The sequence below is a fragment of the Osmerus eperlanus genome, chromosome 17, assembly GCF_963692335.1.
Source record: "Osmerus eperlanus chromosome 17, fOsmEpe2.1, whole genome shotgun sequence".
Taxonomy (NCBI): domain Eukaryota; kingdom Metazoa; phylum Chordata; class Actinopteri; order Osmeriformes; family Osmeridae; genus Osmerus; species Osmerus eperlanus.
In genome coordinates, this window is record NC_085034.1 from 8,473,463 (window position 1) to 8,488,371 (window position 14,909).

At 46.5% G+C, this 14,909-nt stretch overlaps 2 protein-coding genes across 4 annotated transcripts in view; both read left to right on the forward strand.

Annotated features, from left to right (window-relative positions):
• Positions 1-42: 42 nt before the first annotated feature.
• On the forward strand, positions 43-10,129 carry dusp16 (dual specificity phosphatase 16). Its single transcript, XM_062482586.1, has 6 exons — positions 43-678; positions 2,465-2,603; positions 4,524-4,687; positions 5,040-5,199; positions 5,429-5,552; positions 5,855-10,129. The coding sequence occupies exons 1-6, from the start codon at positions 391-393 to the stop codon at positions 7,020-7,022; spliced, it is 2,043 nt and encodes a 680-aa protein (XP_062338570.1). The 5' UTR covers positions 43-390; the 3' UTR covers positions 7,023-10,129.
• A 1,828-nt stretch (positions 10,130-11,957) lies between these two features.
• Positions 11,958-14,909, forward strand: part of eps8a (EGFR pathway substrate 8a, signaling adaptor) — a 38,104-nt gene continuing 35,152 nt past the window's right edge. For 2 of the 3 annotated variants that reach the window (XM_062483566.1, XM_062483568.1), the window contains exon 1: positions 11,958-12,294. The gene's annotated coding sequence lies outside the window, so the exon portion shown is untranslated. The remainder of the gene's footprint in view (positions 12,295-14,909) is intronic. The other variant, XM_062483570.1, reaches the window with a different exon arrangement.

Sequence of the window (14,909 nt, forward strand, 5' to 3'; positions counted from 1 at the left end):
CATACTCGGTCACAAGGACACACAGACACACACAATCTCGCAAACGGAGGCGCAAGAAAGATAGTGGGTGTTTGGGTTTTCAGTCTTTCAGGGCCAGAGAGAGGCCTCCCTTTTTTTTCTCTCTCTCTCTTTCTGTTTCTCTCTCTTTCTGTTTCTCGCTCTCTCTTTGGCCCGGCCTCACGGCTGCCAAGCGCCATCAGAATGACATCATACCCGGCCGACACAATGGAGCTCTTCATGTCCTGAGGGCCGTCGCCAGGCTGCGTCACTGCGCTGGACCGCCAGCCCGGGAGGAATAGGAGGAGGAGGAGGAGGAGGGAGGAGGAAGAGGAGGAGGGCGGGGGGGCGTCGTCGGCGTCGTCGGGGGGAAAGAGGAGAGAAGCGTCCGTCATGTCGGAGTGTCCCGCGGGCACGCCGGTCGGGCCAGGGGGGGGCGCCGGGTTCGGTGCCGGGTTCGGTGCCGGCGCGGTGCGGCCCATCGGGGCGGAGGGGCTGGTGTCTCTGCTGGAGGGGGGGCTGGACCGCGTGCTGCTGATCGACAGCAGGCCCTTCGTGGACTACAACTGCTCGCACATCCTGGAGGCGGTCAACGTCAACTGCTCCAAGCTGATGAAGAGGAGGCTGCAGCAGGACAAGGTGCAGATCGCCGAGCTGCTCCAGCACTCCGCCAAGAAGAAGGTAAGCGGCCCCACGGTCCCTAACCCAGCCACGTGACAGAAAGCAGTCGTGCGCGGTACTCCCCCCCCCCCCCCCTTGGACTTTGTCTCGATCCGAAAGAAAGTTGTGGAATTTCAATAATAGCGCCGTTACAGATATATATTATGTTTTTACGAAGATGTATTTTTGCAAGTTGTAAAATTCAGTCCTCCCTTTTTTTTTTTTTTGCCGGCTTGGCGTCATGCTCGAGGAAAAAAAACGATTTAAAGATGTCTGTCTGCTCTTTTTTATTACTGAGGCAACATTTTCCTACGAATGCAAGCTGTAATTAATTCCGTGTGCGACAAGTTAGAGAAAGTACAGTTTCCTGGTGAGTGTGTTGAACTTGGAAGGCCTGCCAAGCCACAGTGGCCCTGTCCCCATGTTCTGGATGTGGTCATAGAGAGGAGGGGGGGGGAGGGGGGAGGGGGGGGGGAGAGGGGAGGGGGGGGGTCGCTCGGTGACTGCACCTGCACAAAAAATCTATCCAGAAAGGGATCACGTTTTTTGTGTTCTGTGAAAGAAACAATAATAACTAGCATTTTCTTTGTATAATTCTGTAGATTCTTTCTTTTAAATTTGATAAAGAACTTGCTGCCGTGGGAAACGGGAGCGTCAGTGAGGTAACTCGATGTGGTCACCATTCCCTGTCTAGGGGAAGGTCACGCGTGGTTCTTTTGGATATTCATTTCAAAGCAGTTGTTGCTCACGGATTGTGCACCAACATGAGCAGATTAGGCTAATAACGAGACGATGACAGACAGGTCCACGCAACCGTTGTATGTCAGCAATAGTGGAAAATTACACCGCTTAGAGCTAAGCCTCACAACACAAACAGCATCTATTCTTAGCCGTCGATTTTAACTCCAGCTATTCAGGTCAGGTGTGCTCAAGGGCAGTCTGAATGATATTCCCCAGCCTAGATTAGAACCATAAAACCACAATGATCATAACTCACTGTCTCACTCCAACCGCTAGACCTCCTGGCTGCTTATATCATACTTGCCACAGAGCCTGGAGCAGGCCGCTGTGAAAGACCAGGTAACAGGATAGGCAGAGCAAGCTGTTATGTTGGGCGATCTCCAATGTCTGGGAGTGTTGGTGCCCAGGGTGTGTGATGTCAGTGGGCCCAGCCAAGCGTGTGTGTGTCTGTGTGTGTGTGTGGGAGGGGGGTCTGTCTGTCTGGCTAATGGCCCTGAAAGTGCTGACCGAGGCCGTTATGTGGGTCTGTTTGTTCTGATTGGCTGGGATTACAGCGATTTCGCAATGGCAATAATCAAACAAGGAAGTAGGTCACTGGCTGAAAAGTTTGATTTGTATGTTTGATTAAATGTTTGTCTGTGTGTGTATGTTGTCCTACTTTTAATGAGAACACTGTCAAACATGTTGCCAAAGTTTAGTTCTGTGATGAATGTTTATGCCGTTCCAGTCTTCATATCTGGAGAGAATGTGTGTGTTTTACATCAGAGCTGTTTGGCAACACACTTTTTGAGTTGTGGTTGTTTAGAGCGAGCTGAGGAGTGATAAAAGAGGTGTGTGTGTGTGTGTGTTTACTTTCAAGAGGAAGCTTGACTGACATACTTCTGACCTCAGCCTGTGATCATGGGAGTGTTGTAGATAAAAACATGTTTTTTAATCTCCTTTCAGCCCTCCTGTCTGTTATTATGTCGCTGACTCACACATTGCTGATTAAAACTACTGTATGATTAACTGTTCCTTTTTGTTTGTGTGGTGTGTGTGTGTGTGTATGTGTGTGTGTGTGTTCCAGCTGGAGCTCCAGGGTGGGCAGGAGGTGGTGGTGTACGACCAGAGTTCCTCTGACCCCTCCTCCCTGGCCTCCGAGGCCTTTCTGAGCGTCCTATTGGCCAAGCTGGAGCGAAGCTTCCCATCGGTCCACCTGCTCTCAGGTAGAGTCAGCCTCGCCCACCTCCCTGGCCCCCCATCCAATCCCTGACCCCCCCCCCCCCCTGCCCCACTCCCCCACTCCCCCTCCACCTTCCCTTACCAGCTATGAGAACCTGGCCGGTGACATACGTAGCATTGCAGCTCTCGGCTCACCCTCTCACATACACACGTCACTCCCACTCGCTTAGTCACGCTCACCCTCTCACAAACACACGTCACTCCCACTCGCTTAGTCACGCTCACCCTCTCACAAACACACGTCACTCCCACTCGCTTAGTCACGCTCACCCTCTCACAAACACACGTCACTCCCACTCGCTTAGTCACGCTCACCACGTATGTGCTCGGCACCGATGACCGATCCTGTGAGAAAAGAGCAATTGCTGTGCGGCGCACAAAAAACATGCGTCATCACGGCTGTAGATTGGTTCCGCAATAAAACATTTTTTGATGAGCTCCGTACTAAGTTTGTTGTCCATATCTAATGTCAGTTAGTACAAGCCTCGGAGTAGATTCTGGAGATTCTTGACTCAGGAACTTTGGAAACTTGTGAGCCGACAGTTAATCACAGCTGACCTTGAAAGGCCTAGAATGAGTTCATGTTCTTCCTCTTTTAGTTCATTTTTGTAAATTGAGTGCATTTATGAGGTACAATTGGTACTGTATGGTTCCTCATTGGTATCATATCCTCATAGGACTTCCCGTTGCACTTTGAATAACAAACCTGTGATTTTATACGTTAATCAAAGGTTTCATATTCACTATGGAAATGACACTTTATCCTATTCAAATATACACCAACCTGAACCCGCTAAATTGGTATTACTCGTTTTACAATTATTTGTTTATTCGTTTCAACATAAAAACAGAGGATGGGGTACGAGTCTAACAGGACAGCCCTCGGCACTCACGTAACCCTGGGCCGGGGAAAAGTGGACACTTCTGCAGTTGTCCTTGAAACTTGGATAAACAATAGATTGAAATGTCACTGCTGTGGAAGCGAGCAGTTCTGCTCAGCCATCCAGTGTTGTGACAGGCTGATTGAGGAAGTTGGGAAAGAGGGGAAGATGGGATATGAGAGAGAGGATCAACTCCCCACACCGTGACAGTAACCTCTGACCTCTCCCATGGCCCTTTTAAATATAACCTGCTGTGGAACCATCTTTTTTTTTTTCCTCAGCTGTTGAAATTCTATGGGTTCTATTTTTACCCCATTGACTTCATACCAATGACGTGATATTTGTTTGTTTTACGAACTGTACAGTGTAAATTTAATGTCTCTATGTACTGTTTTCTTGAGCATTTTCATAAGACATGACTTCTTAAAAGCAATCCAGGACCCTCCTTTACGACCCGACCCCCCCCCCCCAAAAAAAAAAAGAAAAAATCCCTTTAGTGGCCTATTATTATGTAAATGTTTGCCAACAGTGGCCAGCATGTCTCATCCCTGTGTGTGAGGGGAGGCAAACCGGCGCTAACCAGGTTCTTCTGTGGCTCGGCAGAGTGCCTGAGGACCATTTCTCAGTCGAGTCGTCATGGAGGACCTGCTCCGAGGGTGGTGAGGCGTAGCTGGAGAGCCTCCAGTCAAGCGGGTTGCCAGGCAACGCTTGGCAAGCTGCGGCAGGGTGGCTGTGTTCTAAGTAGTTTGTGTAAAGGTCAACTCCGAACGCCTTCGCCTCAGACCACACTCCTCCAGAGATGGATTGATTGATAAGGTCAAGGTTCTGTGTTTTAGCGTACAAAAAAAGTGCAGAAAGCCCCCCCAAAACATTATTCTTTTTAGTTTTTCTCCAATATTACCATCTAAACCCTTCTGCCACTGAAATCTCCTAGCCCTGTACTCCAAAACAAACTTTAGATGAGGGAACTTCCTTGACTTCCGAATGAGGGCCATAATGTCTATGTGTGTTTGGGGGTTCCAGGTGGATTCGCAGAGTTCTCCCACCACTTCCCTGGCCTGTGTGAGGGCAAGTCCACACTGGTGCCGTCCTGCATCTCCCAGCCCTGCCTGCCCGTCACCAACGTGGGGCCCACACGCATCCTGCCTCACCTCTACCTGGGCTGCCAGAGAGACGTGCTCAACAAGGTACCCCGGCAGAAGCTTCCAGCCTTCAATTAGTTTACTTTCATGTTTAAGCCCCACCCTTTCATGTTTAAGCCCCCCACCCTTTCATGTTTAAGCCCCACCCTTTCCTGTTTAAGCCCCACCCTTTCATGTTTAAGCCCCACCCTTTCATGTTTAAGCCCCACCCTTTCGTGTTTAAGCTGCCTTCCATCAAAAGGCTAAAATGAATACATTGTCTCAATGTTTTTTGTTTTATATTCATGTGAACCCACAATGGCTTTTCAACCACTTATGTGGATGAGGTGAAATGTGACACTCAAAACAAGTCAAATAACAAGTTGTAATGACCCCTCATCCCTTTGTCTGCCTGCAGGAGCTGATGCAGCAGAACGACATTGCTTACGTCCTAAATGCCAGTAACACCTGCCCCAAGCCGGACTTCATCCCCGAGTCCCACTTCCTGCGTGTTCCTGTCAACGACAGCTTCTGTGAGAAGATCCTGCCGTGGCTGGACAGATCCGTGGAGTTCATAGGTCAGCCCGCAAAGCATTATGGGTTTAAGATTGATGACCGAAGGGAGAATTGCCTCTATTTGCGATGCTTTGCAAACTTACATCTTAAGGACATTCCTAATTAGTGTACTATATTTTCCACTGAGATGAAAATAGTATTTTGCAGTTTTACATAGAAAGGTGAACTGTCAGATAAGACTATGTATTCTCACTGGCCTGAACAGACACTGAACAGATATGTCTCTTCCAGAGAAAGCAAAAGCGTCAAATGCCAGGGTCCTGGTCCACTGTCTGGCTGGAATCTCCAGATCGGCCACCATTGCCATCGCCTACATTATGAAGAGAATGGACATGTCCTTGGACGAGGCATACAGGTGAACGCAGACACACACTCGCTATTCAATATATACGAGTCAGCTTCCTTTTTAGCAAGGAATGTCATCCCTGAGGTGTCCCCTCTCCTGTTATGGGAGATGACAATACTAATGGTACGCCCTAATCGCCACCAATCCTGAGATGACCTCTAATTACACTGGCCTTTGTGTCACTGCCGATTAAAACATACATTCTGGTGCCCACTAAGAAACCCTAGGAACCACAGTGAGAATGCAGCTCTCAAGTCGGTAGCTACGACAACCTCACCCATTAGTGTGGTCTTCTGTGTTTCCCTCCCTAGGTTCGTGAAGGAGAAAAGACCCACCATCTCCCCCAACTTCAACTTCCTGGGACAGCTTCTGGACTTTGAGAAGAAGATCAAAAGTCCCCAGGAGCCTGAGGCCAAGCTGAAGGTCCTCCAATCAGAGGAGGCCGCTGAGCCCCCCGTGGACCAGCAAGAGGGGGTTGGGGACCCCCAGGAGCCAACGGACCTTGCGGAGCTCCTGGGCCCCCAGGAGCCCCCAGTCCCCCTGGAGCTGTCCATGTTGGAGCCCCTGACCCTGCCTTGCGTGCTGGCTGACCTCCCGGAGGACCATCTCCTGGCCCAGGCCCTCTGTAGCCTGCAGCTGCCTGAAGGCTCTGAGGACAGCGCCAGGCTCAAGCGCTCCTTCTCCCTGGACATCAAGTCGTACGGGGAGCCGGGGAGCAGCGTCCCCCTGCGGGCGTTCGTCCCTCACCCTGGAGCAGGGGACACCCAGGAGTACTACAAACCGTCCGCTTTCAAGGAGCCCGCCAGCAAGCCCTGCCAGTTCTCCCCAGTGGAAGAGGTGTCAGAGCAGTCCACCCCGGAGCAGAGCCCCGACAAGGAGCAGGTGGACGGCCCAGCCCCGGCCACCCCTGCTGCCCCTACCACCTCCAGCACCGCCAAGCTGCCCAGTGCCCCCAAGCCTCCACCCCCACCTCTCAGCTGCTCCCACCAGCTCCACCGCAGCGGCAGCATGGAGGAGAGCCCCCACACTACCAGCTTTCTGCTGGGCCTGTCCCGGAGCCAGCAGCACCTGGCCAAGCCCGGCCCGGGCGGAGGGGCCCTGAAGGGCTGGCACTCGGACATCCTGCTGGGGCCCGTCACCGTCTCCACGTCCTCCCTGGCCGGCGGTTGGTACCTCTCCTCCGAGTCCACGCGCTTCTACTCCACCTCGGCCATCCTCAGCGGCGGCGGCTACGCGGCGTACAGCTGCAGCCAGGGCTTCGAGGCGGTGCGGCGGCGCGGGCGGCAGAAGAGCGGCGACCGGGGCGACTCGCGGCGGAGCTGGCACGAGGAGAGCACCTTCGAGAAGCAGCTGAAGCGCCGCAGCTGCCAGATGGAGTTCGGGGACGGGATGTCGGAGAGCCGCTCCAGGGAGGAGCTGGGGAAGGTGGGCAGCCAGTCGAGCTTCTCGGGCAGCATGGAGATCATCGAGGTGTCGTGAGGGGGCGCACGGAGAGACGGGAACGTCTTGTACACTGTGTGCCTCCACCGTCAACCCCCTCACCCAAATCCTCCTGAACGATATGGTTAAATTCGAAGATCACTCCCTCATTGCGTTGGGAATGAACTTTGCGTTTTTTTGGACCCAACCAACAATATATATCCCACATGGGACACAACCTTGAACTGGTCTTGTGGCGCTTTTGTGTACTTTTCGTTTTTGCCGACAGTTGGCCGTAAATGTAGTAGAGTGCTTAACTCGGACTTGGAGCAGCTGTGTGTTACTGAATGTGACGAAGCGGACCCACACAGCCACGCACACGTACTGTACACTCTTAGACTGTTGTTTCACTGAGGACTGAGCGTTTGGTAGATATTTCTTGGACTTGAGGATGAGTGGTGCTCATCCTGTTTGTTTTTCATTTTCTTTCATTCTCATGGGCCTTAGACGTCTGCCAGATCTTGTTCTTATCAACCCGGGGCCTTACACGAAGCACGGCGTCGAACTGGATCTGAAACATTAACTTTTCGTCTTCTCCTCTCCTGATGGCGTCAACGTTTAAACTGTCCAGTACCTCACAGATACAAATTTGAGGGTTCCTTTTAATCGTGATTTTTCTTCTTTTTTTATGTGTCTAGCTCATTGACAATTGAAATCTCAGGTCTCATTTGAGCAGCAGAAAAGACTATTGATCAGTTCCCGTGAATGATGAGAAAGGTTATGGATTTGTCTGAAAGGGTTTTTGAAAGAAGGAAAGGTTTAACGGTTGAAATGCCTGTGCTGAAAGCTTTCAATATTTCCCGCCATTCGCAACTGTCCTGCGATCAGTTTCGCCCTCCCTGACACAAGCGACTTCAATGTGCTGCGGAGGACTGCTGCTGATCCAGGACGTGTTGTTATTGGTGGTAGGTAAGAGGTATATGAGGACAGGAGTCCTACAGGTAGAAAGTTGGATAAGAAAGTTCTCTTACTGAGAAAGAGGCTGGAACTCTTGTTCGAAACATCGTAGCTGCGTCCGATGGCATCATGCCTACAAGCAGCGGTGAAGATGGCAAAGGATTGTTTTATAGAAGACTACATTAAACGAAGATAGGGTTATAGAAAGTTAATGCCTCGGTCAGATCACTCACAGACGAGGATTTGTCTATCCTAGACATTTAATATTGCACTATTGTGGTTCGAGAATGGTTTTTGTTGAGAAAAAAAAGAAAAGTATTTTAACAGTTAGCTTTTGGTTTTACGAGCAAATTGGTGGCCATTTTAAGAGAATGATGCTGTGCTTCTGAGTGTGAATGTGCAAGTATGTTTGATGCCCACAAGCTAGCAGATCCGAAAGCTCAAATAGGTTGGTGTTCAACAGGAACCTTTACACTTTTACAACTGCTTGCTTTAAGGTGATACATTACCGCAACAGTTTTGTTTCCTCATAGCAAATACTAAATGTCTTTAGACGCAGAGAGGGTAAACAACAAATAAGACGCAAGATACGGAACGTTGTTCAAAGAAACAACGGTATTCCGCGATGCGTATGGCGGCTCTGCAGTACGAGAAACATCTCACCTTGATCTTTTCTGTTGAATGCCTTGTCCTGGAGAGGTTTGGAGTGAGTTGGCTGCCTTGCGCAGTGATGGTGAAGGAGGACAGCTTGTCTTGCTGTTGTTGGCCTTCCCACAACTTGGTCGTGCAGTCAAACAAGTCACTCAATACATGTGACACAGAGGAGAGGGTTTTTTTTTTAAAGAGAGAAATAAGGTGTCCGTACACCATCATCTCTTTCTCTGAACATCTTATTTACAGAACTCCACCCCCCCCCCCCCTTTAATCTGATTGGGTGAGAGTAGCCTTGGCTCTAATTGGTTTTGAGTGACTTTTTTTTGTTCCAAAGTCCTAGTCCCACCCCCCTACTCCCTGTCTAGACAGCACCATGTTCTAACCCTTCTCACCCCCTCTGTTCTACACCTACACCTTCCTCTGTGTGTGACAAGCTGGACCGAATGGCAAGTCTTATGATATCATTAGATCAGATCAAGTTTAGGCCCTTGGGGATGGATTTGACGGATTGTCGTGCGTCGAGTTAGCATTGTATGAATCGGACAAGTATTTTAGGCCGAAGGTTCTGGGATTGGCAGCTGGGGCTTGAGGTAAGATGGAGTGGAGGAATATCAGTTCCCAGGCTATGTAGGTTGCCTTCATCACATCCTCAGACCACTCTGGGATCAGTAAACTGTACTCCTGGCTTTATACACATCCTTCCTGTATTAGGAGTGTGGTGCTGGTCATCTGTTAGGGCAGTATTATTTCCTGCACTTACATCCAACAAGTGTTGACTGATGGTCGGCCCAATGATTGTGGAGCTACCCCTGTAGGCAGGTAGCGTGGGACGGATAATTGGGAAAGGAAGTGATGTCATGGGGATGGCATGCTTCGAATTGAGTGATTGACAAGTTCAGGAAAACTACGAGGCAGTTTTAAGCCTCTGGAGAGGGTGACCTCAAAACCACCTCTCTGGTCCCAAACCGCTTCACTTCCTCTTGTGCCTTTTTAAATCTAGTGTGTGATGCTGGTATGCTTCTCTCACCTGTTTTTGTATGATTTTATTCGATTTCTCTCGTTTTTTTCTACAGAAGAATGGTTTTTTTGAATTGCAAAGTAGCATGTTTGTACGTTTTGAAGTTATCTCCAAAGCTGTGAAATATACCGGTATATGGAATATCAGATGTAAACTCAACTGTAGAGGGATATATCATAAATGGGTTTGTGGCAACCATGTCACAGTTAGCAAGATGACGATTTGTCAACTTTTCGGGAGCTGATTCTACCCTAGTAATTGGTTTGTTGGAATTTAAAACGATGATTCCAAACTTCTATATTTTCTATCCAATAGATATTAAAGCCATTGATTAGCTACTGGATTACTGGATTTGTAAAGGACTTACAGTATGATATTAGATAAAAGATGGTACCTGTGTGAATATGTGTGCAAGTAGGCCTGTGGCGTTGTGTGAGAACATAGTTAGCTTTACTTTCGACAATGTGCACAGTTGTATGAAGTTATAATGCATTAGATGTATGATGACTGTTGAAATAAAATCTGAAACGGTACTCAAGTTGCGCTTATTTTTTGTCTGCTTCATTTGATATGCAATTAGTTTGCACCATAAAAGGAAAATGCATATTCCTCTGTTTACAGAATGAAATTAACCTAGTGTAAAAGTGAATTTACCCCCATTTAAATAACCAATGTGCTGGAAACCCAAATCCGAGTTTCTATAAATGGGCAACACATTGATATGACAATCTGACCAAGACTTCTCTGATTCAACACAGTTGTTTGTGAGTGTACTCAACCTTACTGTGTGAATAACAACTGTAAAAGATTGAGATTCAGGTTGTAGAAATGACAAACAGGTACAGATGGTTGTCTTCATGACCGCAGAAGTAGGCCTTGTTCTAGAGATGCAGAGACGTGTCCCTTGCACCAGGGTAGATACAGGTGACCTCTACCACTATCACCACTACCATATCTAAGGGTGCATGTTCAACGTCATCCAATGATAGGCTGTGGGAGTAGGGGCCATTTGATCCTACAGCTGTTGCTAAGTGCCATGAGCTCTTTCTTCTCCAGCAACCCAGATGCCAGATTTAAATCCTAGTAGGGGGAGCAGGTTATTTTTGATCCAAACCAATTGCAGTGTAGGAGGAGGTAACAGTTGAAGTACGCTCGTATGACTTGTCTCCAGATAGGGACTCGGTTGGGAAAGATCTTTCAAGCACCAAAAGCAATCAACAGAAAAGCAACATGAGTGCTAGTACATCCTTCAGACCCTCTCTGTAGATTCCAGGGAAGATTGGTCATATTTTCACCAGAAGAAACATCCCTGGTTTCAGGCTATGAACTAAAGCAGAAAAAACACAGTCAGGTGACAAACATGAATCCTGGTATTGTTTGTTTTTTTAATAAAGTTGGGTTGTGTATCAAAAAGCATCAACACCTGTCGAAATGTTGACTCCTTGCGTGGGACCACAGGATATAAAAACTGAAAACGACTAATGTTTTACGGTGTAAGGGTGACCTCAAGTGGACTTGGATTATAATGACACATGTAGTCGGACTGAACAAATGTACTAATGTACTCCATTCTCGGGAAGACAATACATTTCTATCAACATATGTAGGTGGTGGACTGTTTAATTCTCATACAAAGCAAATCTTTTTTTAAATGAACGCTTTGAAGAAGAATAGGATCTAAAAGAACAGAACAGAAGCATTCATTTCCTTTTCTCTAGTAGTACCTCTCTTTTGTACTCAGGCTTTGAGCGCTTCATATTTAAATCTGCTTTTATAGCTACACATGCCCATACACCCCACTATTTACAACTTTCTCAAAACATTCATAATTTTTCTCTTTCTATGAATCAAACTAGATATCTACCTATAGATGTAAATCCTTAATATTCCATTTCAGTCTTGAGTGTCTTCTACACCTTCACCATAGTATTATTCTACATGATGGCAACATGAACCTACACAATCTGCACAATGACACCTTGCCACATTGCAATTTGCACTATTTGTATCTTTTTTACTATTTGTATTTTTTGTACTGTATTTTTAGATTGTAAATTATGGTTACTTTATATTTTATATTTTATTTGTATTCTAAATCCCCTTAGTATTAGCTAGACTTTGTTCCTTTTGTATAGTTAGACCACATATTTAAGTTTTAAGATTCCTATATGTTTAATGTATGCACCTTCCTGCCAAAGTAAATTACTTGTCTGTGCAAACTTTCATGGCGATTAAAACCCTTTCTGATTCTGATTCATAAGATCACTCTTACACATTTCGCCATTCATGGGAATGGCTGGTGCGCAAACGAACTCATTGCGGTAGAGGGCGTCAGTGACTTTTCAGTGACCGTTGGCGAGGGTGAGTGTTGGAGAGGTAGGAACGAGAAGAGCTGAGAAGAGGCAGACCCGAATAGTAGCCAGAAATCCACAACACGTTTGGAAATCTAGTCACATTTTCTTAACGCTTTGGTCTGTATTCCTGCTAATTATCATCCCACTTGTGCCAGCCGGTTCGCAACTTTTTGCACCCACCTGGCGCTTTTCAAACATTTTCTGCGGTCAAGAAGAATCTTGGTGACTGACTGTCGAGGTGATCATTAAATAACCGACTTCACCGCATTTTATCCATCACAGAGGAAAATTGCCGTCAGTTTGTGCCATGTGGTAACACTTAAGGGTTGTGTGAAGCCAACCTTTGCAGGTAAGGCATCGTTTTTTTTTACTTTCAACAATAAAACGCAATCCTTATTTAGTTATCTTACAACTATTTCTCCTAATGCACGGTGATAACATATATCGACCAGGTGCAGTGTAGGCTACTATAAACCCTCAGTTAAATGATCTTGATGGATTGATTTATTGACTCAATTGAGTCCTCTTGAGTAGGCTACTGTCTAGAGTTGAGTCGCACAATTGTTTGTAAACGATGGGGCGAACATAAACCGTTGCACTGTAAACTTGATCCGCTATGGAAGGTAGGCTAGTGTAGCAACGGAGGTGAAGTGCCACACCTGTCCGCATTGGTTACCATACGACTCGATACTCCAAATGTATTGATACTACTGCCTCTTCCACTTAAGCAATGTTGCATACATTATGTGCAGTAGGCTACATCAGGTTTTCAAAAATATATAATTGTTGTTCAAATCATTGAATCAAAAGTGGAAAAGCTTAAAATAAATCGGACTGCACATAGCCATTTGGTCTGGATGCCACGTTAAACTGATTATCGTGTGTATAGCTTGAAATATTAGTGTTGATAATGAGCATTTTACCAGCGCTCGACGCTGCGGTCCTTTGTTTGGGTTACTGTCTAGGGAACGTCAGTCCCTTGACATAAGAAGGATGGTCTCTATTTTTAAAGCGGGGTTAAAGGAAGGTCTCGCCTGCTTATCATTGATTTTACATTCAATCTTAAAAACAAAAAGCTTCTTTGTTTCAGTCAAGCTGGCTTGAACGTTGGCATGAAGAATAATTGTTTATATCCTATGAATTTCAACGGAAATTAGAAAATAATATCTTACATCTCATTCAAAATGTTAACTGTTTTTGAGGGAGAGAACTGTTGAGACCCATTTCATAATATGTACTTGTGTTTTGGAGTCTGGAGCACCACAGTCATACAGTGCATGCACCCCTGCAGGTGACTTTGAATGCCAAAGACAACATTTACCTTTTTTTTTTATCTTTCTTTAATTTTCCTCTCAGGTGCATGGCACCACTCTTAGCGGTGAAATGTGAAATGGTCTCTGGAACCCATGTCAGTAATACTCAATACCAACTAGTTTTGGTATCGCAAGTCACTATCATCTCTACTGAATTGCAGCCCCCTTCCTCATTTGCAACCATGCATTAGGCCCATGACTGTAAAGGCAGTGAGTGGTTAACAGTTTTAATAGGCTGGCCAGCTAATTATATCATATCTCTAGTGACCTGGCTCAGTAATTGGTGTTTTGAGCAGTTTAAGGTCCCTCAGGTAAAGGGGTAACACTGAAGCCATGTTATGCAACCATTTTAAATTCATCTCTGAGCTGTTTCTCAACTGGATGTTTTTGGGTGGAATTTTGTTGACGTGGGTGTGGGGACATGTGTAGCTATTCGAGTGGGCAAAAAGTATCTTCATCTTTAAGTGAAGTGGTGTCTGCACCTTGGAAAACAAGACCATTTGTGCTGATGTGGGATTCCTTGAGACCTTTAAACCAAAGATTGTGTAATCGATTATCTGCTCCCAGAGTCTACCCATATTCTGTAATGGAGAACAGCAAAGGCAGTTGGAATGGTTAGATCTCCACATTTGTTGCCAGAAACTGAGCTATCAACACAGCTAGCGACGCACAGCTGCATCTGACTGGTCATCATCAGCTGGGAACCCAAATGTCCTTGTGAACGTTCTCTTTGGCCACCATCCCTGGGTTCAGCAAGAGAGGCCTATTTTGGGAGTTCCCAGCCTGGGTCTTCTCTGCTTTTGACAACATTCGCCAGAAGAACCTTCTCCCTGGTGAGCTCTAATATGTTGGCTAAGTAGGATGTTTACCATGAAGGCCAAATGATCTCCCTCCCTGGGTAAGATGATTTGTGTTGATTTTAAGTACCGGTGTGAAAGCGACCTTGATGGTTATTAGCTTGGTCCTGTGTTTCCAGATCTTCTAATTAGAGCACTGAAATATAGCTTAGTTTTTTGGGGGTTAGGTATTCTCATCAGCTATAATCTAAGTGTCAACTAGATGACAGTTCCACCTGTCTGCTTAGCTGAGGATGTTTGAGTGTGTTCTATAATGGTGTATTTATTTACTTGAACATCATGTCTAGCTTTTTGAACTCCCAATCCTGGAGTTGAGAGATCATGCTGGCTGGTTGTTTTTGAGGAATCAATTAAACATAGCTTTTCTGGGCTCAATTAACAGTGGAGCAGAGGAGCCCCAGGGTATTAGCTAGGGAGTAGCAGGGCTTAGTTGGAGTTTACTGATGGAACAGATGGTACCAGGAAGAGTTGTGTATGGTGTGGACAATGGCTCAACGCAATCTGGCTTTGGGGAGAAAAGTGTTCATGAGGACGGCATGGGCTCTTTCTGAGAAATAAAGCAGGTTGAAGATGAGCTGAAACTTTTTTTATTTCTTCTCTCTCCCGGAATGCATTTTGGAATTACTAGCCTAGAACTGAAGTTAATGAAAAGCACGTGTTTTATTGAGTCAATCTAATGCAAGTCCAAGTAGACTCTCATATGCATAAAGATCTCCATAGGCACCATGTTTAATGACATAAAGCCGTGTTCAGACCTGTGCGCTGTAGTAGTGGTGATCTGGTGCAATACCCAA